Source organism: Eriocheir sinensis, chromosome 67 (genome assembly GCF_024679095.1).
Source record: "Eriocheir sinensis breed Jianghai 21 chromosome 67, ASM2467909v1, whole genome shotgun sequence".
NCBI classification, from domain to species: domain Eukaryota; kingdom Metazoa; phylum Arthropoda; class Malacostraca; order Decapoda; family Varunidae; genus Eriocheir; species Eriocheir sinensis.
The window spans coordinates 336,723-364,507 of NC_066575.1; the positions used below are offsets into that span (position 1 = coordinate 336,723).

The window sequence follows — 27,785 nt, forward strand, 5'->3', positions numbered from 1 at the left end:
AGTGTAAGAAGTGATGCTCCTCGAATGGCAATACCGGAGTCAAGGTGGGTGGATGGAGTACTCCTATATCAGTGAACCGCCCACTGCTGGGTCAGTGCCCGCTTCCTCGTGATCAGCGACTGTGAAGGCAAATATCCTCTGAAAATATGTATGTAATTTTTTAGTTCATGATATCATCCTGAATAATTGAAGATAAAGTAAATATATTCGTTGAACAACTTTAGTGGTAATCTAATTTGGAAATTGTTCTGCTGTATTGGACTGTGGTACAACTTTCTTTCCATGTGTCAGTAATATACCTTTTTATATATATGCGGACGAAACAACCCTTTTACTAAAGGACAAGAACTACATACAAATTTAATGTCTGAGCTAAATAACATAAAGAATTGGAATCAATCAAATAGATTAAAACTTAATATGTGGGTGCCAATACCGTAGATACATTCAAGAAGAGGTTAGATAAAGCCATGGATGGTAAAGTAAGGTAGGGTTGAATGTACAGGAGCTGCCTTGTATAGGCCGACCGGCCTCTTGCAGACTCGATCCTTACGTTCTTAAGTGATAACACAAGCCGCTGGTCTCTGTTTGCGCTTTTTACAATGGGATCACAAATTTCAGGAAATGAATAATCATTTTTGAGGCAAAGTTAAATGATATTTCTCTGACATTAGTGGTTTTTGAGTCTAGCAAAAAAAAAAAAATGACCTAGTGTTTTAATGTTGTGATCTAAGTATAAAATCTCTTCACCGAGCATATTTCATACCCCCGAAGTTTTTTTATACAACACTGGGCGCCCGGGCCACGCATGCGCAGTAGGGAGGAGACAACGTTTTTTTTTCTGAGAGGCGGAAAAAGAAGCGATTATCGCTAGTTTGGTTACAAAAGTAACGAAGATACCGATATTTATATAAATAAGTAGCGGATGGCCGATAACCCGATTTTGTTATCAGCGATAAAGTATCGGGATAACTTATCGCGATAACGCCCAGCTATGAATATTATCATATCTGATGAATGGTTGACTAGCACTAGTACCAGTGGTAGTAAAAGTAATAGGAGCAGTAGTGGTAGTAGCAAGAGCAGCAGCAGCAGTAGTAGTAGTAGTAGTAGTAGTAGTAGTAGTAGTAGTAGTAGTAGTAGTAATAGGAGTAGTAGGAGGAGGAGTAAGAGCACTAGCAGCAGTGGTAGAAGTAGTAGTAGTAGTAGAAGTATTAAAAGTTGTAGTAATAGTAATAGTAGCAATACCAAGTAATGCTAGTAGTTATATATTTTTTTTATATCTGTCTCATGGTATCTTACTGTTCATGTTCCCACTCAAGTTTCCAATATTCTAATTCAGAAGACCCTTGTTTCTTATCTTGCCGCATCAGTGTTTGATACAATTGGTGTTATCAGTTACTGTGGCATTGTCTGACATTCATTCTCGTGCCTTTTATCAGTTACTGTTCCATCATATGATTTTTTTTTCTCGTAATTGTGACACCTACTAATTAAACTTAGATTACAGAGCACTCAGTTATATAGCCGTACACACACGATTTTTTTTATTTCTTTATCCTTTATTAATACCATGTGAGGTCAATGATCATATTCAGGACTTTCTGGCATCCTGGGTAGAGTATATAGTAAAATCCACAATATGTGTAGTCTATTTTATTTAGGCTGCTGCCGAAGCCCCTCTGATTGATTGATTGATAGTTTATTGTTGCAGGTAAACAACAAGGGAGAAGGGAGGAACATGCCATCCCAACCCCCAGGCAGGACATTATACAACTATTAATACATGTTACGTAGGTGGAGGTTTTGTGAAAGCGTACACGCATCAGGCTGGCTGTTCGTTTTAAGGGAGGGTGAGGAAGGTGGGCGAGTAATATGGTGAGACTTTTTTATTCTACACGCTACCAGCTGCGTACACGGATCCGTGTATATAGCGGTACGCCTTTTGTTTGTAAACAAAGGGGGGGATAGCTAATTAAGGGGGGCAGCCAGGAACACAACACCGGGTCCGGTAATTCGTAGCTAGGTATGCTAAATATTTCATCAAGGAGTCTCTCTCTCTCTCTCTCTCTCTCTCTCTCTCTCTCTCTCTCTCTCTCTCTCTCTCTCTCTCTCTCTCTCTCTCTCTCTATTATATATATATAAATATCTATATATATATATATATATATATATATATATATATATATATATATATATATATAACCATTGTAAATATAAAACATTCACGAAAATAATCAATTCGTAATTGTTAAGCCGGTTGCAGGTATCCGTTGATTGATGTCTATAGTACGTAAACGTGTACAGTAATTTGATGATTCATCCACTCATGAAAGAGGTGGATCGATGACTCACGGTGGCGTTGTCGCTTCCCTGCCAGACAAACGACGAAAGATTCTAATTCTTTCTCCACCAAGTGATTTTTTTTTTATTTACTTAGATCATCTACACGATAGGACAAATAATACAAGCTTCGTTGGCCCAACGAACTATTATAAACACGATCTTGATTTTCTCGTACGATGTTCCTGCAGGTGAGATACGCTGTGTCGTGTTAACGTGTCAGTCAGTATCCAAACGCGTGTAGAGGAAGTGCAAAACGAGCGCTAGCCAGGTGTGTTGGTGGTGGTAGTGTTTTGAAGTAACTGGCACCTGGTTATTTTCTACTTAAGAGTTGGGAAATAATAGACAATGAATTGTGCGCTGGTAAACTAGGAAACTAAACGTTGTACAGAGTTTTATTCTTTATATAATGATTGAAACATTTACTGGCAAAACATCCGGTCACGGTACCTTGATCATGGTATATAACCGATAAATTGTGCATTTCGTGAAAAAGCAGAATAATAATGAAAAAAGCTACAAATGTGGATTTTTTTTCTTCAAAGAAGTAAACCTAATGAACGTGATACGCCAGCGCCTGTATACCCATTGCCTACGAATTAGTGATCATCTTAGTGCACTGAAATCCGTGATATTAAAATTAGTTTTGAAATATGTGCCTATTACGTGTAGTCGGCAATTCTTATAATGGTGGTAGTTTTCTGTATGCAAAAGCGAATTGAAAAGAAAGAACACAGCTAACCGTAATAATAGTGAAAGGAAAATCACCTTGCTTTCGTGCCTATAGCTGGCTGTGTGTTACTAAAAAACGAAAACACTCACAAAATAGGTAATTCATATTTCACAAAAATAATATATATATATATATATATATATATATATATATATATATATATATATATATATATATATATCTATGTCTGTATATATATATATATATATGTGTGTGTGTGTGTGTGTGTGTGTGTGTGTGTGTGTGTGTGTGTGTGTGTGATAAATCTGAAGAACAATTTCATTCATTTTTTTTCTTATCATTTTAAACTTACAAGACCTTCTAAGTGTGTTGTTTTGGGGGTAAGGGAAGCACATATTACTGATATAGAAATTACGTCAAACTTTTTTTTTTCTAATTCAGGGAAACTGTCCTAATCCGTCGCACCTGCAACGATTCCTAAACAGAAAGAATAGTAAACCATCACCGCTAAAATTGTAACCTATCGCCTCAACTGCTATACTTACTGAAATAGTAACATGCTAATGCTAAATCAATTGTCCTCGCAGAAACAAGTAATTTTTGTCTAAAACTATGATCACTGATGATGAGCAAGTTAAAATCTACCAGTAAAAAAGTGGCAGCTCCCGGAGTGAGTTAAGTGTGATTCTGGAGCAACACTGCACCTGTGTTGGGTCCAAACACCTGTGGCGGGTCCAAACACCTGTGGCGAATAAGATTTATCATAGAAATGAGGGTCTTTCCAAACTTCGTGTAATTTAGGGGTAACACTGTGCCATCGGTACCTCGGCGTCAAGGAAACGAAAATGTACTGCCTGCCATTTGCTCTAAAACGGTATTTCTTTTTAATAATACATGTAGCAGAAAGAAAGCACCGTTCACTTTGCCTTATTTCTTGCATAATGAAGCCATTGCTGGGAAAACCTGAATGTTTAGTTGCTTCTTGGTACCCTAGCTTTTGTCAAACTGATATAATGAGTGAAATCAGGCTCACAGTGATATGAAATTCATACTAATGTACTAACCAAGCACATTTTTTCAACTGTGTCTGCTTATTTATCGGTGAAAATAAATTTAAAAATAAATATTGGCACGTAATACTCGACACCATCCGTCAGGTGAGAGTAGCCGATGTTGTTTACCTCACTCGGAACACTTGCAGAAACGTAATAGTACAGCTACTGCAAGACATCTTCCTACAAAAGTCAGTATCTTGACTTAGGAAATATCTGCTAGCTTCATAGCATGTCGGTGCGTTAGCAATGCTGCAGAGATATCAATGTTTCTAACTGAGATAGCAATGCTGTTAATTGAGAAAGCATTGTTTACATCTGAATACGACATCCAAAGAACCAAATTATGATGTCATAATGTTGCTAGTATAACAACTTCCTCAGAGGTGTTAACAATACCAAGGGCCACACAGACCCTATGGTCCGGACTAGGTGATCTGTCCGTGCAGTTATTTTAAATCAACTGCCACCAAGACCTTGCATTTCTACGTGCGTAAGTATCAAATGTAAGGAAGTGTCGGTCAAGCTTGCTTTTAAACGAGTCAATCGTCTAGCATTGGACCACTGAAGGTGGGAGCTTATTCCATTCCTGCTCTACAACGTTGATAAAGGAACTTTGGTGCAGTCTGAATATATATGTTACACTTCGTTTTGTGTTATTATTTCTCGTTCGAGACATGTCATCTATCGTAAACAATTTCGATTTGTCCACGTTCGTAAAACCAGAGAGTATTTTGAAACATTCGATTAGTTTTCCTCGGAGGCGACAGTTCTCAAGAGAGAACAGATTCAGAGATGAAAGCTTATCATCGTAAGGTTTGTTGCGCAAGGAGATAATCTTTGTTGTCCTACGTTGAACACATTCTAATTTAGCAATGTCGTTCGCATGGTTTGGAGACCAAAACTCTACCACATGTTCCTTCCAAGTGGAGTCGGACTAAACTATTGTACAGTGGAAGTATTACATGCACATTTCTTCTTAAGTAAAAAGTTTCTGTTCGCTTTATATGCTGCGTCATTGCACTGCTGTGAGAATTTGGGGTTCGATTTTGACACTCAGTCACTTGACACACTGAACGCTCTTGAGATTAACGACACGCATTTCATAATCGAATCTCTTATTTTTTGTACTATAAAGAACTTGGCACTCATCTGTATTAATGGGCATATCCCATCTTTTTGACCAAGTTGAAATTTTATGATCGAATTGTCAGTCTTTCTGAAAATCAAGATGGACCACGTCCAGTGACATGGTTACCTCATGAAATGAGATGTCGTTATAAAAGGTCAATAGGTTCGATAGGCAGGACCTCTTGTTACGGAAGTCATGTTGTGAATCCTTAACTAATGACTGGCTTTCAAGGTAACTCACAATTTTTTCTCTACTTATGCTCTCGAGTAGCTTACCTACTACTGAAGTTAGACTAATAAGCCTGTATTGGCCGGTACTTTTTATCTTCTTTCTTAAAAATCGGTGTTACGCTGATCATTTTACAATCGGAAGTGCCGATACCTTGTGGGAAGGACATAATTAAATAAGGAAATGGAAGAGAAAAGTATTTATTTTTTTGTTTCTTTAAATAGTATAGGGTATACATTGTTTGATCCTGGACTTTTATTTGTTTTAAAGCATTAAGAAATTCAGCGGGAGTTATTGCAAAATTAGGCAAGGTATGAATGGGATTATCAATAAAACTATCGTTGCTATGTTGGTGGTAGTTGCTGTAAGATTGTCAAGTGTTGAATACCGAGAAATTTTTTTTATAAACAAGTGCGCTGATTTTCAGTTACCAACTCACTGTCGCTGACTCGCTGTCAATAAAGGGTCCAATCGCACTTCTGATCATCATTTTGTTTATATAATTGAGGAAAGACTTGGGATTAGTTTTACAGTTGACAGAAATATAATCCTCATACCTGCGCTTTGCCTGACATACTAGTCATTTCACTCGTCGCCTGGATACATGATAAAAGTAATATTTTCTTGTGTGTTTATCACTTTCTTTAGCCTATAAAACATTATTCTTTCCTTAAGAAATGTTTGATTTCGATGGAAAATCAATGTGGACTTTATTAGTGTTATATCGCTTCTCGCAAAAGGAGACGACTGTATTCTGTTGAGTGAGTAATTAATTTTTAGAGGTAAGCCAGGCTTCCTCCTGCTAATTTCATTTCTGCCAGTTTTCTTGAATTTCTACGAAATTTGCACTTTTGAAAAAAAAAATTCACCATTGTTGTATTTTCAGTAACTTGTTTGAACTCTAATGTCGACACATACTAATTTGTGATCGCAAGAGTGTGTGTGGGAGGAATATGCTCTGGATCATCCAGAGTGGAGTTTTTTGAGAAAGTAGTAAGGTAATACGGCTTCTTAATCACACAATGCTCTTTGAGTTGTCTTGGTGGTGAAGAATTCTTCGTTGCACTCCCAAACTTTTGATAATAAAGTTAACAATAAGTGTCTCAGTAATTTTCATAAATTTACAACGAATAACATATATGTGAGAATGTACTTTATAGCTTGAAGAGAAGTGCGAGACATACCCCTGTTGGAACCACCACTCATACGGAACTGACATGATATTGACTGTAAATAATAAAATAAATATTGTGTATTTCCAGTTGCTATGCACGAGAGGGGAAAAAATGGAATTATCTATCCTAAATTATGGTTTACTTCATTAGGATCCAATACAAGAGATATGAAAATGAGATGACTGGGGCCATGGACGGGAAGGCAACAGCATCGGGAGAAGGTACCAGCGACAATTCTCACAACCACCAATACCAGTCCATTGACCCTTCCCAGCTAAATATATGTGAAAATGGAAGTGCAACCGCCACTCTTGGAAGGTGAGAAAAGGATAATAAAACATACAATATCATTTATTATACACAGATAATAATATGTAATACATATTTACCTGTATAATTAATGCATTTTTTCTGTTGTGTAAAATGCTGGCAATATTATTTTATTGGAACATCAGAGAGAGAGAGAGAGAGAGAGAGAGAGAGAGAGAGAGAGAGAGAGAGAGAGAGAGAGAGAGAGAGAGAGAGAGAGAGAGAATTGGCTGTACTGACAATGACGATAAATATTTCAATGTTGAAATTTTAAATGCATATGGAATTAATGAATGAAAAAGTCCATTAAACTCGCGTGTGTCTTTTTATCCACAGTAAACAAAGTGATGTGATCAACATCTCAGAGATGGACAGTAAAAGTGAAGGCATTGTTGAAGACACTAACGATGACGAAGGTGAATCGATGGAGCAGAAGCAGGTAATTACTTTAGCATAACTCATCCTTTAAACAGCCTGCCTCTTCTTGATGGCTCTTTGATATCTTTTAGGTTTAAGAACAGACCACCTAGTCTGGACAATAGGGTCTAATTGATCTAAATTCTATAAGTAATTCTCTCTCTCTCTCTCTCTCTCTCTCTCTCTCTCTCTCTCTCTCTCTCTCTCTCTCTCTCTCTCTCTCTCTCTCTCTCTCTCTCTCTCTCTCTCTCTCTCTCTCTCTCTCTCTCTCTCTCTAATATTTTATAAACTATTATTACATTACAAATAATTTTACAAATAGTGGTAATAATGTAGTGGGCAAGTCAGATAATCTTACATTGTCAGTAAACTTCGTAAGAGATTTAGAGAAAAGACATCTTTAGTAATATAAGGCTATTAATTTTTAGGCACATGGTAAAAAATCTTGATCCAATTGAGGCGAAATATAAGTGTCGATAATTATGTCATTTATAAAAGTCCACTATCAAGGATTGCTAATGAGATTCTACAACTCGCTGAAATCCTAACTCTGAAACCATACTTGAGTAAAAATAAGAAGCACAACACTCCAGTTTCACTGAGCTGAGGGAACCCTCAGGAGAGATTGTAGGGGGAGGGAATTATATAGTAGAATCGGACTGCTTGCCTTCTCCCATTGAAAAGGGTTACTTGACATGCTCTGTCTAAACCCTGTTCAGTTTACAATGTGTGGTTAACAAGTTATCTTGGTGAAATACCCCCGAAAATATGGTCAATGCTTTTTTCTCCTAAGCACTTGTATATGTAAGTAATGAAGCTATAATGTCAGTGTGTAGAGGAGGAAAATCTATGTTGCCAAACTATTCGGAGTGAATGAGAGGCAAAGTTGGGTGCATACGCACCCTTTAGTCTGTGGTGGGTAAGAATCTAGTGTAAAGTCCAGGATGGCCACAGTTTACCTTTCCCAGGTTTGCCCAAGTGCCCATTTATTGACCTTCTTGAAGGGGAGAATGAACAGTTGGGTGAGATGCACGCCGACTGCCCGGACCAAGATCCGAACACGGGATTCATAGCTAGGCACACTAAGCACTGCTCCACAGAGATACTTAAAGAGAGAGGTGATGAAACATTACTTGTCATTTAAGAACTTTAGAAACTTCATGGAAATAGGTTTTAAGAGTGGACTGCAAGATATATACAGTGAGGGAGATAAATATGTGTGGCTATGCAACTCTACTCTAGTACGGCGCGAGACGTCCTCCGGGTCGCAAGTGTCCTCTCTCAGCCTCTAACATAAATACCAGTGCTGCATTTTAAACTGGGCATGGAGGAAAAAAATAGGCTGGATCCAATTTCATTGTTTCGGGAAAATTACTGACGTAGGATGTTCTTTCAAAGGTGTGGCAGAGGACAGCAACGTTCCTGGAGTATGATGCCGATCAGCATGAATTGGAGCTCGAAATGGGTTTTGTTGACCCATCCAATCCTCCCATCCCTGGCTACAATCTCTAGTGAGCTAAACAAAATCCCTTGTTCTCTTTCTATGCTTTTCTTTCGATGTCACGTATTAAACCACGGTCATCAGGGGGTAGGGACTTGAGCAGGTCGCTGAAGTTCATTCTTTCTCTCTTCTTCATTCCTCTAGACGTCTTTCGGCCTTAGCTGGCCATCTTCAGGAGGCGTTGGTCTTACCTGTTCCTTGGCTGGAGTCAGAATGGCTGTTTTTTTTTTTTTTTGTAGACAGGGAGAAAAATAGAAGAGGGGGGTGAGGAAGGTAAAGGGAGAAGAGAGGAAAGAGTAGGAGGGAGAATAGATGGCGGCTCGTCCTAACTGACTAACTAAAAATGTAGGGTAAATTAAGGGGGGTGAATTATGAAGAGTGTAGAATTAGTAAAGTTGTGAAAGCGATGTGGCAATAAAGTAAGAGGTTAATCGTTGGGGGCTGCCCGCCTTGCTTTGTCTGTTACTTAGTCATTTGTTGCAGGGTGTGTATTTTCGCTCTCTTTTCTTGTTGACTTGTGTGCTTTATTTATTTGATTTGTGCTTTCCATTTTGTTTTATGATGTGCACTTTTTAATTGGTAGCCCTCTGTCTAGTATGTTTTGGGTCTTTTTGAACCATGTGTGGTTTTTGTTGCTTTCGTAATTTTCTGTGATGTTAATGAACTGTGGACTTCGTAGGGACGTCATCTTTTGGAATGTGTTTTTTTTTCCTGCTTGCATATGTAAGTGGTTATTTAGGGGTTCTAGGTTTCCCTCCTCATGCATTTCTATGGCTGTTATGGTGTTGGGGAATCTCTCATTGTTTACAAATCTTAGTGCCTGATGCTGGACGTTTTGTAATTTCATTATGCTGGTATCGCTTAAGGTAATTAGTGGTATGGGTGGGTATCGAAGGATAGGCAGTATGGGGGTTTTTATCATAGCTGGGCACTATAACAGAAAACCTTATTCCCGATAACCGATAACTGATAATGGAAAACCTTATCGGTGATAACCGATATTCGTTAACTGGAGACACAAATATAGGCGATAACCGATAACCGATACCCGATCCACAATTCCGATACTAGCTAGCGATAAGTCCGATAGGCGAAAACGATACTATATTGATATTTCAAATAAAAAAACATAGATGAATTAAAATTTTCATTATCTGTATTTTAGAAAACTTACAAAACCTGAAAATCACACGTTGACACGTGCCTATGGACGGTAATACTAGAAACGCCTGAACCGGTGTTGTGTTATTTGGCGTCCCCACCATCGAAACACTGGTCTCTCGTGAACTGCTAAACTGCGCATGCTCAGACCAGCAAGCGTAGACCTGTACAGTCTCACAAAGATTTATAACCGTAATTAAGAGTTGCTGGAAGGTTGAATCAGACATACAGTACCACTACCACCATCCCCGCTGTTTCTAGAACGACACTCTGTACGAGTTGTATTTATATGTACAGAGTGTCGTCCTAGAAACAGCGAGGATGGTGGTACTGTCTGTCTGATTCAGCCTTCCAGCAACTCTTAATGTGTTAAAAAGCTTTGTGAGACTGTACAGGGCTACGCTTACTGGCCTGAACATGCGCAGTTCACGAGTTCACTTCAGTTCACTTTTCCGATTTCCCGTGGAATGATTACTGCTTCCAGGATAGAAACCCCTCTGTGTGTGCCCAGCGCAACACACAGACGTGATTGTCTCTGGAATGGAGGCATACATTCCACGTACTTTCTCTACATCTCATGCCTTGGTTTAATCACGCTTGCTCTCGTGCTGTCAAAGATAGAGAGGCAGCTCACCAAAAGTACCAGAGCCTTCGAACTCCCGCTAACCATAATCTTTACATTTCTGCCCGGAATCGTGCCAAATCTATTCTCCGACTTACCAAAAACTCCTTCATTGATAAAAAAAATGTCAACACCTTGCTTTTTCTAATTCTTCCCGTGACTTCTGGCATCTTGCCAAAAACATCTCCTCCAATTTCACTTCTTCATCTTTCCCTCCTCTCCTTAGTCCTGACGGAAACACCGCCGTCTGATTTATCTCTAAGGCTGAACTCTTCTCTCAAACTTTCTCTAAAAACTCCACTCTGGACGATTCTGGGCATATTTCTCCTACTCATCCCCCCTCTGACGCCTTTATGCCTGTTATTAAGATTCTTAAAAAGGGTGTCTTCTATGCCCTCTCTGGCCTCAATCCTCAGAAGGCTTATGGACCTGATGGAGTGCCTCCTATTGCCCTTAAAAACTGTGCTTCCGTGCTGACACCCTGCCTGGTCAAACTCTTTCGCCTCTGCCTGTCAACATCTACCTTTCCTTCCTGCTGGAAGTATGCTTTCATACAGCCTGTGCCTAAGAAGGGTGACCGTTCCAATCCCTCAAACTACCGTCCTATTGCTTTGCTTTCTTGTCTATCTAAAGCTTTTGAATCAATCCTTAACCGGAAGATTCAAAAGCACCTTTCCACTTCTGACCTTCTATCTGATCGCCAGTATGGGTTCCGCAGGGGGCGTTCTACTGGTGATCTCCTTGCCTTCTTAACTGATTCTTGGTCATCCTCTCTTAGCCGTTTCGGGAAAACCTTTGCTATTGCGCTGGACATATCAAAAGCCTTTGATAGGGTTTGGCACAAATCTTTGCTTTCCAAACTACCCTCCTACGGTTTCTATCCTTCTCTCTGTACCTTTATCTCCAGTTTCCTCTCTGACCGTTCTATTTCTGCTGTGGTAGACGGTCACTATTCTTCCCCTAAACCTATTAATAGTGGTGTTCCGCAGGGTTCTGTTCTATCTCCCACTCTCTTTCTGTTGTTCATTGATGATCTTCTTTCCAAACGGACTGTCCGCTCCATTCTTACGCCGATGAATCTACTCTGCATTATTCAACTTCTTTTAATAGAAGACCCACCCAACAGGAACTAAATGATTCCAGGCTGGAGGCGGCAGAACGCTTAGCCTCAGACCTTACTATTATTTCCGATTGGGGTAAGAAGAACTTGGTGTCCTTCAACGCCTCAAAAAGACAGATTCTCCACCTATCCACTCGACACAATCTTTCAAACAACTATCCCCTATTCTGTGACAACACTCAGCTATCACCTTCTTCAACACTAAACATCCTTGGTCTATCCTTAAATCAAAATCTCAACTGGAAACTTCATATCTCTTTTCTTACTAAATCAGCTTCCTCGAGGCTGGGCGTTCTGTACCGTCTCCGCCAGTTTTTCTCCCCCGCACAGTTGCTATGCATATACAGGGGCCTTGTCCGCCCTCGTATGGAGTATGCACCTCAGGTGTGGAGGAGCTCCACTTACACAGCTTTCTTGGACAGAGTGGAGGCTCTTCGTCTCATCAGCTCTCCTCCTCTTACTGATAGTCTTCTACCTCTTAAATTTCGCCGCCATGTTGCCTCTCTTTCTATCTTCTATCGATATTTTCAAGCTGACTGCTCTTCTGAACGTGCTAACTGCATGCCTCCCCCTCCTCCCGCGGCCTCGCCACACACGACTTTCTACTCAAGCTCATCCCTTTACTGTCCAAATCCTTTACGCAAGAGTTAACCAGCATCTTCACTCTTTCGTCCCTCACGCTGGTAAACTCTGGAATAATCTTCCTTCATATGTATTTTCTCCTGCCTACGACTTGAACTCTTTCAAGAGGAGGGTATCAGGACACCTCTCCTCCCGAAATTGACCTATCTTTCGGCCACTCCTCTAAACTCTCTTTGGGAGCAGTGAGTAGCGGGCTTTTTTTTTTTACATTTGTTACCTTATTTTATGCCCTTGAACTGACTCCTCTGCTGTAAAAAAGAAATTCATTTAACTCATTATATGTGAAGAAAACCCACAGTGTCAGACAAAAGATGGTTTATATAAAAGTCATTTAAACTCAGCAAGTTTTGAATAATTTACTACTCCCATTTGGTTTTCAGTAAAGGAGGCAAATCTTCTAAAAGATTTAGTTGATTAATTCCACAGAGATTATCGACATGAATTAGTGATTTCTCTAGATACTTTCCCATAATTATTAAAACATTGGTTTATCCTTTTTCAATAATGCACTCAATATTCTATTTGCAGCTACATGCAGTGGAGAACTCGCAGGTTTGTTGAACATTTTGTGGTGCGGGTGCTCACTGCCCTGCTCATTCTGGTGGACATGCTGCTACTCTTTGTGGATCTGTTCAATGCTCCAACCGCAGATGACCCCCTCGAATACTGTTCCCTTGCTTTTTCCACATACTTCATGATAGAGGTCATCCTGAGGATATTTGGTCTTGGGTAAGTGTAAGGAAGCACTTCTTTTGTTAAGTATGGACAAGTGGTTGTTTTGGTGCTTGTATTTGTTTGTTGGTTTGTTGGTTTGTGTGTATTATAATAATAATAATAATAATAATAATAATAATAATAATAATAATAATAATAATAATAATAATAATTTTAATAATTTTAATAACAATAACAATGCTGATAGTGATAATTATAATAGTGATAATAACATTGATAATAATAATAACGATAATAATAATAATGATAATTATAATAATAATGATAATAATAATAATGATGATAATAATAATGATAATAATAATAACAATAATAATAATATTCATAATGATAATAATAATAATAATAATAATAATAATAATAATAATAATAATAATAATATAGTAATAATAATAATAATATAGTAATAATAATAATAATATAGTAATAAATAATAATTTATGGTCCCCCCCCGCCTGGGGGGGGACCATAAATTTCCCCAGGGAGGACTCCCCTTCTGGCTGCCGACTTGTACAATACATACAAACGGAATATTTTCCACATCATTGTTGACTTCATAGAATTATGCCAGAATTTTTCGCTTATACAGTGCAGAGAAATAGCATTCGTCTAAAATAGATAATACATTCCAAAACTGAGGTTATGTATGCAGTATGTGGCTTGTTTTGCTATATTTCTTGCTATATGCTAAATAATGATGAGTGAAAATGTTTCTAACATCATACTAGTTTGTTCGACAATACATTTGACAAGTTTTTTCCCAACATACCGAGTGAAATTATATGAAACTAAGGGTGCATGAAAAAATATTTCAATTATTTTATGTATGTGCTAGGTATGGTCTGCTCGTACAGTACAATTCTAAGCGCATTAAGTGAGTCAAGCAGATTGAGATTACAGTTTTAGATACTCGTAATCGGGTTTGGTTCAAACTGAATATCACTGTGATAAATAATTACCATTTTTTGATGAAAATCCAGTGAAAATCAAATACACCTAAAGACATTTTCATAAGCAAGCTTTAGGTAACATTATGAGTAAACTACGTTTATCATGTTTCCAGACCCAAGTATTTCTTCCGTGCATGGCACAATGCTCTGGATTGCTTCCTGGTGGTGTTTACCTTCATCCTGTCTGTAGTGACAGTTTGCTTGGACAATGTGTCGTCCAATCCTGCAAGGTAAGTGACGTAGCTGCATACACCTAAAACTGAGATGCTTTTTACATCATCATCATTGAGTATTCTCATATATATTTCTTTTCTCATTCTCTCACCCTAATTTTCTCTCACATACCACTGTCCGGCGTTTGCTCACCCTCACTCACCCACACTCACTCACGCTCATTCTGTACACTCACACTCACTCTCACGCTCACTCTGTACACTCACACTCACTCTCACGCTCACTCTGTACACTCACTCTCACTCTGTACACTCACTCTCACGCTCACTCTCACTCTGTACACTCACACTCACTCTCACGCTCACTCTCACTCTGTACACTCACACTCACTCTCACGCTCACTCTGTACACTCACGCTCACGCTCACTCTCACGCTCACTCTGTACACTCACACTCACTCTCACGCTCACTCTCACTCTGTACACTCACACTCACTCTCACGCTCACTCTGTACACTCACACTCACTCTCACGCTCACTCTGTACACTCACGCTCACGCTCACTCTCACGCTCACTCTGTACACTCACGCTCACTCTCACGCTCACTCTGTACACTCTCTACACTCTCACTCTGTACACTCTCTACACTCTCACTCTGTACACTGTCTACACTCAAAACTGTAGTGGACACGATCGCGCAACCCCATTCCAATTGTTTTCACTCTGAGCACTTTTGTTTTGCGGCGACCACATATCTATTGGCATCACGCTTGCGTCTTCAAATCTATGATGCATAACTTTTGCTTAGCCTGTGATGACCCCCGGTGCTTTTTTTGTCTGAACTCCCTGATGTTAATAAGGTTGATTGACGGTTTGGGTAGCATGTAGGTTTTTTCCGCGACTCGCACTCGAACCTTGGGATCTCCACGAACGCACACAGACCGCTCAGCTACCGTGTCTCTTATTTTTCTTCTTGTAACGTTTCTGTCTGTTATGCCGGTAAGCCTTCTTTTTGGGGCCTGATGTTCCGCCCCAGCCTGTTATGGCACAAGCAAACAGTTTTAATAATTTTTGAAGTGTAGAGTCATAGTTTCCACGTGAATATTACGTAGTCATTTTATTCTAGAGCTCTTCTCTTCAATTTTATTTTATTTTCATGTGATTATTTCCTGATTAATTTCATCCCATTAAATATGTTGTAGTGATAAATTTAGGATACATTGTATTGAAAAAGGAAATGACAAAGGGGATACTTTTTTCCAGTCTCCTGGTGGTCTTGCGTCTTATCCGCTTGGTAAGAATCACCAGAATACTATGGGAGCGTCAGCAACTGCAGCGTGGAGCGCGTCAGTTTGTGTCTCAGAACAAAAGACGGTACCAGCAAAATGGCTTTGACCTTGATCTCACATATGTTACTTCAAGGGTCATTGCTATGTCGTATCCATCAACCGGCAAGATGTCCATGTACAGAAATGACATTAAGGTAAGAAAATAATACCAATATGTCATATTCTCTTTTCTTGGAGCAGTGGAAGAACTTTCCTTTATAGTTTCAGTGGGTTTGGGCTCAGTCCTAAACTTCCTGCTTAGGCCTGAGTCCAACCCACTGAAACTGTAATAGAAAGTTCTTCCACTGCTCCAAGAGAAGAGAAAATGACATAAGGCTGATATTTTCTATTTAATATGGATTTTGTCGTCATCCGTATCATTACAAACAACGCCATTTTCGATTTTAACAAAAACATCGCTAAAAAGACATTGCCATGTCTTTTCGGTCATTATCCAAGAGTTCTTAAACGAGAATCTAGATTAGAAAATATTAAAGAATGGTTCCACAGCTTTCTCTTCTATTGGCATCACTCAAAACAAAAGCTGAACCTTTATCTACTTTAAATGGGCTGAGACTGTCATTAACAGCCATAAGATGCCATGCATACCAAAGGAATAAACATGAATAAGATGATTGGAATAAGAGGGAATATGCAAGAGACAGGTAGGCCTATCCAGGACAGCTTCTGTAAATCTAACCCACCCTCCTAGCTTCAATATCCATTAATTTATCTATCCTTTTCTTTGAGATATCTATCGTGTGACACTTGCTATATGACTACCAGGCCTATTCCAATCATTCATAACTCAATTATGGTCAAACTTAAATATAAAGTCCGATTGGTTGGGACTCATCAGACATGCCTCTCCCCAGGGCTGACGCAGCCCCCAATACAAATACATTCTCTCTCTCTCTCTCTCTCTCTCTCTCTCTCTCTCTCTCTCTCTCTCTCTCTCTCTCTCTCTCTCTCTCTCTCTCTCTCTCTCTCTCTCTCTCTCTCTCTCTCTCTCTCTCTCTCTCTCTGTATATATATATATATATATATATATATATATATATATATATATATATATATATATATATATATATATATATATATATATATGGATAGAGAATAGGTGTTTAGAAGATTGTGTCGAGTTGATAGGTGGAGAAATTGAGTTTTTGAGGCGCTGAAGGAGAATCATCGGCGCAAGAGTGGATAGGAGAGTTTGTTGTGGGAAGAAGATCATTGATGAATATCATAAAGAGAGTGGGAGACAGGACAGAACCCTGCGGAACACCATTGTTGGTAGGTTTAGGGGAAGAACAGTGACCGTCTACCACAGCAGAAATAGAACGGCAGGAAAGGAAACTGGAGATAAAGGTACAGAGAAAGGGATAGAATCCGTAGGAGGGTAGTTTAGAAAGCAAAGAGTTGTGCCAGACTTTATTGAAAGCTTTCGGTATGTCTAGCGCAAATGAGAAAGTTTCACCTAAACGGCTAAGAGAGGACAGAAAGAAGATAGCAAGGAGATCATCATTAGTACGCCCCTTGCGGAACCCATACTGACGATCAAAAAGAAGGTCAGAAGTGGATAGATGCTTATGAATCCCGGTTAAGGATCGATTCAAAAGCCTTAGATAAGACAAGAAAGTAAAACTGTAGGACAGTAGTTTGAGGGATTGGAACGGTCACCCTTCTTAAGCACAGGCTGTATGTAGACGTACTTTCAGCAGGAAGGAAAGGTAGATGTTGAAAGGCAGAGACAAAAGAGTTTGACCAGGCAGGGTGTCAGCACGGAAACACAGTTTTTTAAGGACAATAGGAGGCACTCCATCAGGCCCATAAGCAGAGGTGGGCAAGTGCGGTACTTAGTGCAGTAGTGCGGTAGTACCGCATCACAAAAAATGTACTGCACTACCGCAAACATTCTGGAAATACCGCTCTACCGTGGACCGCACTAAATAATCTTGCGGTACTTTTTGCGGTACTTAGAAAGATATCGAAGACATTTGCAGCGCGGCATGCTCACAGAAAGGTCTTTTTTTTTTTTTACAGTGAATCGGACTCAATCAGTCAATCGGTATCAGTCATCAGAATCAGTGATTCAGTCATTCTGACTTTTCAGTTATTGTTCAAAATTAAATACTAAATGTATAACACGGAGTAAATCTGTTCGTTACTCCACCCAAGGCTGCGCGCCATGACTGCCTCTGCCGATGACTCTACATGGCAGTGTACATACAACATTACAAGCAAGCATTAACATCATCGCCGCTCAATCTCATGTCCCGTATAAATTTTTCTTTGATGCATAACATAGACCATAGTACATACTATATCTGTTTTTTAACTTCATTGTAACTTCTCTATTTTCTCTCTCTCTCTCTCTCTCTCTCTCTCTCTCTCTCTCTCTCTCTCTCTCTCTCTCTCTCTCTCTCTCTCTCTCTCTCTCTCTCTCTCTCTCTCTCTCTCTACTACTACTACTACTACTACTACTACTACTACTACTACTACTACTACTACTACTACTATTACTATTATTACTACTTCTACTACTACTTCTACTACTACTACTACTACTACTACTACAACTACTACTACTACCGGCGCTACAGGCGAAGACATAAAAAACAAATCCAGATAGATGTCGATTAATTGACATATTAATGGATGCGCGACAAGTAGAACAAATTTATTTATCTGTTTAATACTTTATTCATCAAACTCAAAAATGACCTTAAATGTATGTTGCAGGAAGTTGCCCGCTTCATGGACACTCAACACCCTGGCCACTATCGCCTCTACAACCTTTGTTCAGAGCGTCACTACGATGTGTCTCTCTTCCATGGCAGAGTTGAACGCTACATGATTGATGACCACAATGTGCCTCCTCTGGCGTGAGTTTTATTTACATGTGTATTAATTGGAAGAAAGGCTTCTTGCATTTAGAAGGAAGAGCAAAGGCGGGTAAAATCACGGGTAATAATGATTGAATGGAATATGGACTACATGAGAAATAAGGTAAGAGGAAGGGTGGTTATAATGTAATAAGTAAGTGTTTTTCAGTAGCAGAGGAAAAGCTGAAGAAGATATATATATATATATATATATATATATATATATATATATATATATATATATATATATATATATATATATATATATATATATATATCTATATATGAAACTTTTTTTTTTTCCAGAGACATGCTCAAGTTTAGTGCCAGTGTTCGAGACTGGATGGACAAGGATGACAAAAACGTGATTGCCGTACACTGCAAGGGAGGCAAGGGCCGCACGGGCACCATGATTTGTGTCTTCCTCATTGACCTTGGGATCTTCAAAGATGCTGAGCACTGCCTTGGATTCTTTGGAGACAGACGCACTGATAAGAATGTTGCCTCCAAGTTCCAGGGGGTTGAGACACCTAGTCAGGTAGGGGATGACTTTAATCGACAATAATATCATTACATTAATGAGATAGGATACTTTTGTCCTAAAGTTATTACTAAAATAATCTTATTTTGCATTATACAGTGGGGCATACGGTAGCTCACTGATAACGTGTTGGATTTACAATAAAATAGAAAGAAGTAGCGGTCCTCTTTAACTCTAGCAGGATCGCATGGTCTTAGATGCCTAGCTCGTTAGATTATTTGGACAGTCCTTTTTACCATTAAATAGTGCTGTAAATGACACATAGGGAGCTACATATGCTGTTCGTTTATATACAGCGTACAATGACTATGAGTACTGTGAAATCAAAAGTAAGTGTGAAGTTTGTGCGAGTAGAAAATAAGCAAAATAATATGTTAAAACTCAAATGTCTATTTAGTTGTTTCTTATTCCTCTAATAGTGACAAATGTCCTGCCCTTACACCCTTTTACGTATTGTATATTTCTAACAGAGTCGATACGTTGGATACTATGAAAGCGTGGTGAAGGCTGAAGGAGCGCTGCCCCCAGAGACTCCTTTGGTTATCACTAGGATTACTCTGAAGGGAATGCATTCTGTTGGTATTGGGGATGGCTCAGAGTTTTACTTCACACTTCAGAGCAGGTGCCACTCCATTCCATTCTTGGCCAACCTCAGAACTCAGAAGAACTGCAAGGTAAGTTAATTTGCATTGCTCGGTGGTACACAAAAGTATTCGCATATGGCTTTATTTGCAAAGATTGGAGGAAGATTACTGAGTCATGGAGACATTACAGTCATGGAGACAGGCCCAACATTCTAGACCTCTTCCTTACCTCTAATCCTTCTGCTTACTCTGTCAAACTGTTCTCTCCGTTGGGCTCCTCCGATCACAACCTTATTTCTGTATCCTGTCCTATCGCTCCTATTCATCCTCTGGACCCACCGAAGAGGCGATGCTTCTGGCATTTTGCCTCAACTCGGTAGGACGACCTGAGGATGTACTTTTCCGATTTCCCGTGGAATGATTACTGTTTCCAGGAGAAGAATTATTCAGCTCAGGGTGGTGGAATGCACTGCTCACTCATTCAGATAGGCATGCCTTTCCTACAGTAATTATCATGCAATGAGCTAAAACGATAAGAAGAAATTTTATTTCCTGTTTTAAGGTCACACAAAAAATAGTCGTTTCCAGCAATCCCCTCCTTAACTTAGTGGAAACGTAGATGTATGTATTCTATATTTTCCATGAAGGGAAGAAAAACCAAACGGCTAAACACTATGTACCTACAGGCAAGCAGGTTGTAATTGTGGTTATAATAATTATCTAAATCTGAAAATATATTGCAGGTGATGGTCGAGAAGGTCCGTGGCTTCGTGCACATACAGCTGCTCAATGCCCCTGTTATTCGTGGGGACACTCGCATAATGTTCTTCACAGATAGCGTAAGTAGAAGCTCATCCGTGATGCTGCTCTGCATACTGTGTATGTATGGTTTTACTTAGTTGTGGTAAACGGGAAAGGAGCTGCACTTTTACTGTCCTGTCTATATCTACTATAATACAACTTGGTTTAAATTCATGAATCGTCATTGCATGGATCACTTCTTTTTCCAGGCCATTCCAGGACTCCACTAGTCTTTGTGGAAAGCTGTTCTTCTTGATGTCTCTTCTACAGGCTTCCTTTTTCATCTTCCTTCCATGACCTCTTGAATCTCTTGTGTCCCATGTTATTAGATCTTCCTTGTCCACTTTCTCCATCCCATTCAGCACCCTACCTATACACCGCAATCATACCTCCTCTCTCCCTCCTCTGTTCCAGTGTCGGTAAGTTCAGTCGCTTTAATTAATCTCTCTTCGTATAATAAATCTCTTAGTCCTGGAACCAACTTTGTTGCTCCCCTCTGAATCCTCTCTTTCTTATATTAGACTTTGTACTCAGCAACCATACTGTTGCTGCGTATTTCCAACCTTGGTCGTATCATTGTCACAATCAGCTTCTTCATCATTTCCTCATCCAGATATTGAAAATCAACTTTTATGTTTCTCACCAGGATGTATGTCTCACCTACTCGACCCGCGTCCTACTGGACACGGCGCCCGCACGCTAAACACTCAATCACCGCCTCCCCTCTTGCAATATCTCTCACCCATTGTCCATTTTCCTTAGGTTTCTGTGTTATTAGTCATCACGGTGATACTTTTGCTGTTGAATAGAAGATTTCAAAAGATTTATATACATTCTGACAAATTTTTACTATCTAAACTATCCCGATACAGATTTTATCTCCTCTGTAGATTCATCTGAAATATCAAGCTGATTTATTTCTGCAATAGCAGGCAATGTTCAATAGAGCTCAGTTTTGCCATCCGCTCATATTTCATTATTTACTGATCGCCTTACCAAACAAATTGCCCGATCTAATGCTACGCCGATGGTTCCACTGTATTGTCAGCGTCACCTGCCAGATGAACACCCCATCAGGAGTTACATATTTCTTGGAGAGATTTTCCTTAGCGTCTGACCTCTCTTACGTTTCAGGCTGAGGCAGAAAGTGCTTGGTAACTTTCAATGCAAACTCACACGAAAGCCTTCTCCTTCTCATCAGTTATTACTGTTAATACTATTACTATTGCCTCAGTAATACTAAGTTGTCCTCCGCTTCTACAATGAACGTTCTCGGTCCGCCCGTAACTGAAAATCTTAAACGAAACCTAATATATAATTTCATAAAAAATCAGTTTCCTTGGTGCTAGGCTGTCCGTTTCGTATCCACCAATTACTTCCTCTCGGGCTAACTTATAACTACATACCTAATTGCTAACTATATACCTGCATAGTTAACTACCTTCTAGACACCAAAGCCTAGTTCTTCCCTCTATGGAGTAGACATCTCATGTGTGGCTCAACTCTCATAGTTCTAAACAAAATGGCCAAAGGTCATTGTGTTCATAAACTCCTCTATTCCTAATAACTGTCTTGTGCCCCTAATTTTCATCGCAGTGTTGCCTCCCGTACTATATTTTATTGTTAATTTAATGTTCTCTTCCGAATTAGGGAACTGCATGTCTCCATAAGACTTTCTACTCATTGTCATCCCTATAAAGTCACACTTTTTATTACAAGAGATTATTATTATCCACTTTTTCATGCCTGTCACCAGTAAACTCTTGGACGAATTTCATTTTTCTGGATTGCGTCATCCCTCATCAAATATATTATTACCACAGCCAGAATTAAATTCTATAAAATAAATTTCAATTCCATACCTTTGTTTTACAGAGGAAGATTCCTCGAGGGTACGAGAAGAGCCCTTTCTTCTTCTGGTTCCACACCGGCTTTATTACAGCAGGAAAGTGAGTACCTGGGCTATGCAGGACCCATTCTACTATTTTGTTTTGAGGCTGAATCGCTGGAATGATGTTTTATCAAACCGCCGATTATTTCTTGACAGTGAATCGAGGTCTATTACCAATATATATATATATATATATATATATATATATATATATATATATATATATATATATATATATATATATATATATATATATATATATATATATATATATATATGTATACATATATATATATATATATATATATATATATATATATATATATATATATATATACCCAACCAAGGGCGGCATACGCGAAAAATGGTGAGCAGTATGACAGCCTCTCAAAACAATGGCAGGTACTGCCCGAAAAGAATCGACTGATTTTCTTATAAATGATCCCTCACCGAGTCTACCCCGTTCATATGATAAAGAATATATTTTTCACAATTCTACCAGTAGCATATTTCAAGTAGGACATGGAAATAAAGACTTTTAATCTATAGATGCTTTTCACCATCATTAGGTGTTAGTGACTATCAGACATAAGCCATTGTACTTGGAAATGTATCCTAGATTAACATACAGAAAATTCATACTTTCAGACTTGACTTGGGTCGCAGTGAATTGGACAACCCTCACAAAAGCAAGACTTGGCATGTGTTCCAAGAGGACTTCGGGGTGACCGTAGACTTTGATGCAGACCCAATGAGTCGGGCGTACTGATATCATTTTCAGATATATTCACGGTTCATTAATGACGGAATAGCAATATCTCACTACAGCGGGAAACAAAGCAACAGGTGATGAAATGTTATATTGAGTAATTAACTTAAAAGAGTAAAGTTGTCATATAATTCGATGAATTCAAGGAAAACAACTTCAGATCAGCAATATACTACTAATGTCAAAAACTAGTTCATATCATAAACTGGTTCATGATACTCTCTTTTCATATTAGCTTTTTCATAATGTATTATATGTTCTTGTTTGAAATTTATGATCTGAATCCATCATTTTGTTTTCCGAGGATGTAGCTGTTTCCTGCCTCAGTTAATGAATTGCACAGTTATATAGTGTAATGGTCTGAAAGTCCATACCCTTCTAATTATCATCATGAAAATTACTTCAAGTCTAGAAAGAAACTCCAGAAGTTTGTTTATCTCTCTGGGATTAGATAAATCACTTTAGTCATGTGAGTGACCAGGGATTCCTTTCCCATCTCATCCTATGGGTAACAATCAGCCAATAATCACCACCCAAATCAGAAGAAGGAAAATTTGGCAGGGATCGAAACTCCATTTACGACCCCCTCGTGGTGCAGTCTTTGCCCAAGTTGTTATTGTTGTTATTGTTGTTGTTGTTTTGTGTGTGTGTGGCAATGAGAGAGTTGGCTATGATTTATGTGTTGGTTCCCATTGCTTTGGAAGGTTGCGAATTGCAGGTTCTTGCAATCAGGGGCCAGACCTACACCACCAGACGATTGCAGGGGTGGGTAAGGAGATTGATCACATCATCGCAAGTAGTACCTGTTGGAGTACCATTGAAAATTGCAGGGTCTTCCAGAGTGCAGAGTTCCACCCAACTGATCATACACATATGTTGTTGCAACTCTTAAGCTTTGTTTTGAGTCAAGAAGAATCTCAAGATGAAATCGTGCAGTTTCCATTTAGGAAACGGAGACTTATAGTGTGCTGATGAGAATGCAGTAACAATCTCAAATCGATTCAATATGCTCGACACCATCAAAGACTTTACAGAATTGTGGGATACCCTCAAACATAAAACTTTCTAAGTACTTCAGAGGCCAAGGAGTTTTCTCTCTGGGGAAACGATGCTGAAAAGGAAGGGTAACACTGCCAAACTTACTCGGAATGAGGACCAGTATAGGGCTCTGTAACGTTGGACTTGAATTCTTTGGAGAAGAGACAAGGTCAAGAGTCTAGCTGAAGATATGGAGGGTCATCAAAGCAAATGGCCAACCTGTTTACCGAGCACTGCAGAAACCCCGCTAAGACACCCTTAGGGTTTGCAGAATCCGAACAGCAGATGGTTACCACACGTCAGACATGAATGGGCAGAAAGTCCGTTGTACTTAGTATAACGTACGTTGTACTTAGTTCGTTGTACTTCGGTCCACTGTACATGCCGGCCCCTATGTGCAGGCAGCTCCCAATCGTTGGGCTACAGCTATTTGATGCTAACCCACCTATTGATGAACCCCCTCCCCTATCTTGGTAAAGTTAGAAGTTATGTGGCAAGGTTGAAGGATGGAAAGGTAGCAGGTATCCGTAACATCAGTGGATCTGCTCAAAGATAAAATTGAAGCCATGAAGTTTTGTTTGCATGCGGTCTTGACTACCATATGATAATCTGGTACTATACATTTTCAGTGATGAAGGGGGCCGGTCATCGCTAACTTGAAAGGGAAAGAGGACGGAGTGACATAACTGCTATCACAGTATCACACTACTCATTGTGATGGGCAAGGTGCTTGTAAGTCTATCGCAAATGTGGAATTGCAGTCATATGCTAATATCGCAGATGATTCAGCAACTATTGCAGTATTACATTGCTAATGTGTCAGGCAAGGGGAGGTCGGGGTTGAGTGGTCACCGTGTGGGCTTGGTGTGCCCGAGAATCTAGGTTCGATCCCAACGATCCACGCTGACAATTTTCAGCCATCGCCGAGTGGCGGAAGACTACCCACATGCTGCCCAGACCTTCATTCAGCCTTCACATCAGCGATTTCATTCAAGTGGAGCACTGAGGGACAGCATGGATATGCAGCTGATGCAGTATGTGTACAGGTGGCGGGCGCACAGGCTGACCTTGCAGGCCTTGCACACGTAGCTGCCCTTCTACCCCCGGGGCACTTCTTGCATCGCTTCTCAGCGTTGAAGTGGGAGTTGTGCAGGAGCGCCATGTCTCTCTCAAGACCATCTATTGCGCGTATGGAGGGTGGGCCTTGGGTGGGCAGATCAACCTATCAACCCGGACTCTAGATTGCCTCTCCAAAGAGAAGCTCAAAGATGAGCTCCGGGGGGGTAGTATGAGCCAAAACAAGATGTCGCCACTATAAACACTCGCCTGCGCCACAACGGGCTGGGCCGACCATCAGGCCCCACCAGTGAAAAAGCCTAACGGCGCAATAGACCGCGATGTAACAAAAAAAAAAAAGGTCTTGCAAATGAGGTCTCTCAGGTCCCGAGGGGGAGTTGGAATATCCGGAATCTCGGATGGCATTATATGTCCTCTTTCACCAGTCATGTCCAGAATCCCAGACAATAGGGCTGTAAATTTATGTTGTACATAAGAGCCCCACAAAAGCATCTCACACGACAAGACCACAACTCAAAGCGAGATGTCATCGGCGGCCAGCCTCATAGGCCTAGCACCGTCTCGTCAACATCACAAACTATGCCCCTCTACGGAATCCAAGACAACCCTGATGATTAAGGGTTAAGTGGGACACAGCACCAATCTCCAGAAACTGATATTTTCTATAACATTGTTTCACCCGCCTCACCTATACTGCACAATCTTTAAAACCATTAGTTACTTCGATAATGTTTTTTGTATAAAAGTTTTCAGGTGATTCCAAATGTCTGTCTCCAGATTCAGCGTCTTGTCTTTGCTTTTGTTGTAAATTTGTAACCTTATGGATGGTAAGACGATTTGCAAAACTACAAGATCTCAGACTGACTAAGAAGAAGCAAGATACTAAACATAAGTTCTTGAGTTGTAGACCTTACAAATGGCTGGTAATTAGTTTTATTTTTTCATTGTTTTCTATTGATAATTTAGTGTATTTCAAATTTATTACCTTCTTTTCTGATTAATTCTGCTGTCTTTCATGAAAAAAGACAGTTTATTCATTATAGTTTGTAACAATTTGTAGCCTGAAGCGAGGGACTCTGATCACGCTTAGTGTCTCTGTAGCAATCATCTTCTTATCTTTAGGTCCAGTATAAAAATCAATGAATGGCTGCTTTATTTTTAACTTAATTCAAGGAAAAAAATACTTAAAAAAATAAAAATAAATGTACTTATCATCTGTACAACATTTGAAATAGTTTTTTATATGCATTTTAAAACATAATTGTGCTAAATGTTGGGCAAAAAGTAAAGCCAAATATCGCTCACCATTACATTTATTTTGTTATGAAAAAGCGGAAACGCATGAATGGTAGTGGAGAACCTGTTGTTATTCTTGCCGAATGTATCTTAATTTTTACTACTGTTTATATTGCTCTAAAGAGAGATAAAATTAATTTTACTGTTAAGTACATAAAAACAAGAAATATAAGGATTTGTTACCATGATTTACTAGTTTTATTTAACCAGATTGATTATTATATATTCCTTCTCTGTATTTCAAAATGTTCACATGTTTGAACAGAGTAATATTTCTGCTTCTCGTTGTTTTCCCAGATTGTTGTCGTTATCAGGCAGGAAAGCCTGTCAAAACATTGGGGGAGCGGCAGTCAGATAAGAAAGGCAAATCAGACGAGAGAGAGAGAGAGAGAGAGAGAGAGAGAGAGAGAGAGAGAGAGAGAGAGAGAGAGAGAGAGAGAGAGAGAGAGAGAGAGAGAGAGAGAGAGAGAGAGAGAGAGAGAGAGAGAGAGAGAGAGAGAGAGAGAGAGAGAGAGAGAGAGAGAGAAAATTTACACAGATCTACATATATTCAGACCCCGATAGACTTTATGGTCCAGATTAGGTAGGTAAAGGTGGGTGCATACTGCATACACTATAGCTGTGCGTGGCTGCGGTGGTCATCTTCGATCTAGCCTGATGGGTGAGCCTCCCATAACTCCTTCTGCCAGCGGGGTACCTCTTTGGCTGACTGGTAAAGGAGTGGCTCTCCCGTTATGCTGGTCGCGGGCTCGATCCCCGGCGCCGGCAAACCTTTCCTTGTCTGGATTAATTTCTCGTGTGTTTCGTTACACGCAGTGGTCGTGTGGGAGTGGAGTTAAGAGAAAAATTCTGGCATTTCAAAGTCTCCCAGGCATTGGATGGTATTCAAAGAACTGATTCAAGATTTAAAAATAGAGGTAATTAACATTGTCATGAACTTTGATAATGAGAACACAAGGGATGAGGCTGCTCAAAAACTGGAGTCTGTTGAGCAAATTAATACCAAGAGTGTTGGAAAGATGAAACCAAAGATCATGATATGCAATGTGCATAAAGAGGAGACCAAGGAAAAAATAAACCAGACCATCTTAGACCGCAATGAGTTCTTACACGCCATTGGGGGTGTTGAGGATAAGATTGAGCTAGAAGCCTGCCTTTTGGCGGCTGGCATGCTGGCGGTATTCTGAGCTATGACACATGATGAGAGACTGATTACAAGAATCGACAATCACAAGAAATTAGACAAGAGAAAATAGATGAACAAAAATTTCACAGTGAAGACATATACCATCATTAGATATATCTTGATTGTCAGATATC

At 39.6% G+C, this 27,785-nt stretch overlaps 1 protein-coding gene across 5 annotated transcripts; it reads left to right on the forward strand.

Moving 5' to 3' along the window:
• The first annotated feature begins 55 nt into the window (after positions 1 to 55).
• Positions 56 to 26,653, forward strand: LOC126987893 (phosphatidylinositol 3,4,5-trisphosphate 3-phosphatase TPTE2-like). Of its 5 annotated transcripts, XR_007741266.1 has the most exons (14): positions 56 to 148; positions 6,775 to 6,942; positions 7,270 to 7,372; positions 8,749 to 8,861; positions 12,925 to 13,125; positions 14,195 to 14,311; positions 15,519 to 15,738; positions 18,326 to 18,468; positions 18,775 to 19,006; positions 19,480 to 19,683; positions 20,337 to 20,432; positions 22,270 to 22,343; positions 22,934 to 23,131; positions 24,722 to 26,653. XR_007741266.1 is itself a non-coding variant. In XM_050845384.1 (13 exons), coding segments are annotated over exons 1-13 (1,794 nt in total). In that variant the 5' UTR covers positions 56 to 146; the 3' UTR covers positions 23,055 to 26,653. The 5 variants fall into 5 exon arrangements, 4 of the variants coding, with proteins under 4 accessions (XP_050701341.1, XP_050701342.1, XP_050701343.1 ...); XM_050845384.1 differs by having other exon boundaries at positions 22,934 to 26,653; XM_050845385.1 differs by lacking the exon at positions 56 to 148 and adding an exon at positions 2,545 to 2,614 and having other exon boundaries at positions 22,934 to 26,653.
• Positions 26,654 to 27,785: the final 1,132 nt, after the last annotated feature.

Coding starts and splice junctions, on each gene's coding strand:
- LOC126987893 (XM_050845384.1), top strand. Junction 13,126..14,194: donor CTGAGGATATTTGGTCTTGG/GTAAGTGTAAGG, acceptor TCATGTTTCCAG/ACCCAAGTATTTCTTCCGTG. Junction 19,684..20,336: donor GAACTCAGAAGAACTGCAAG/GTAAGTTAATTT, acceptor AATATATTGCAG/GTGATGGTCGAGAAGGTCCG.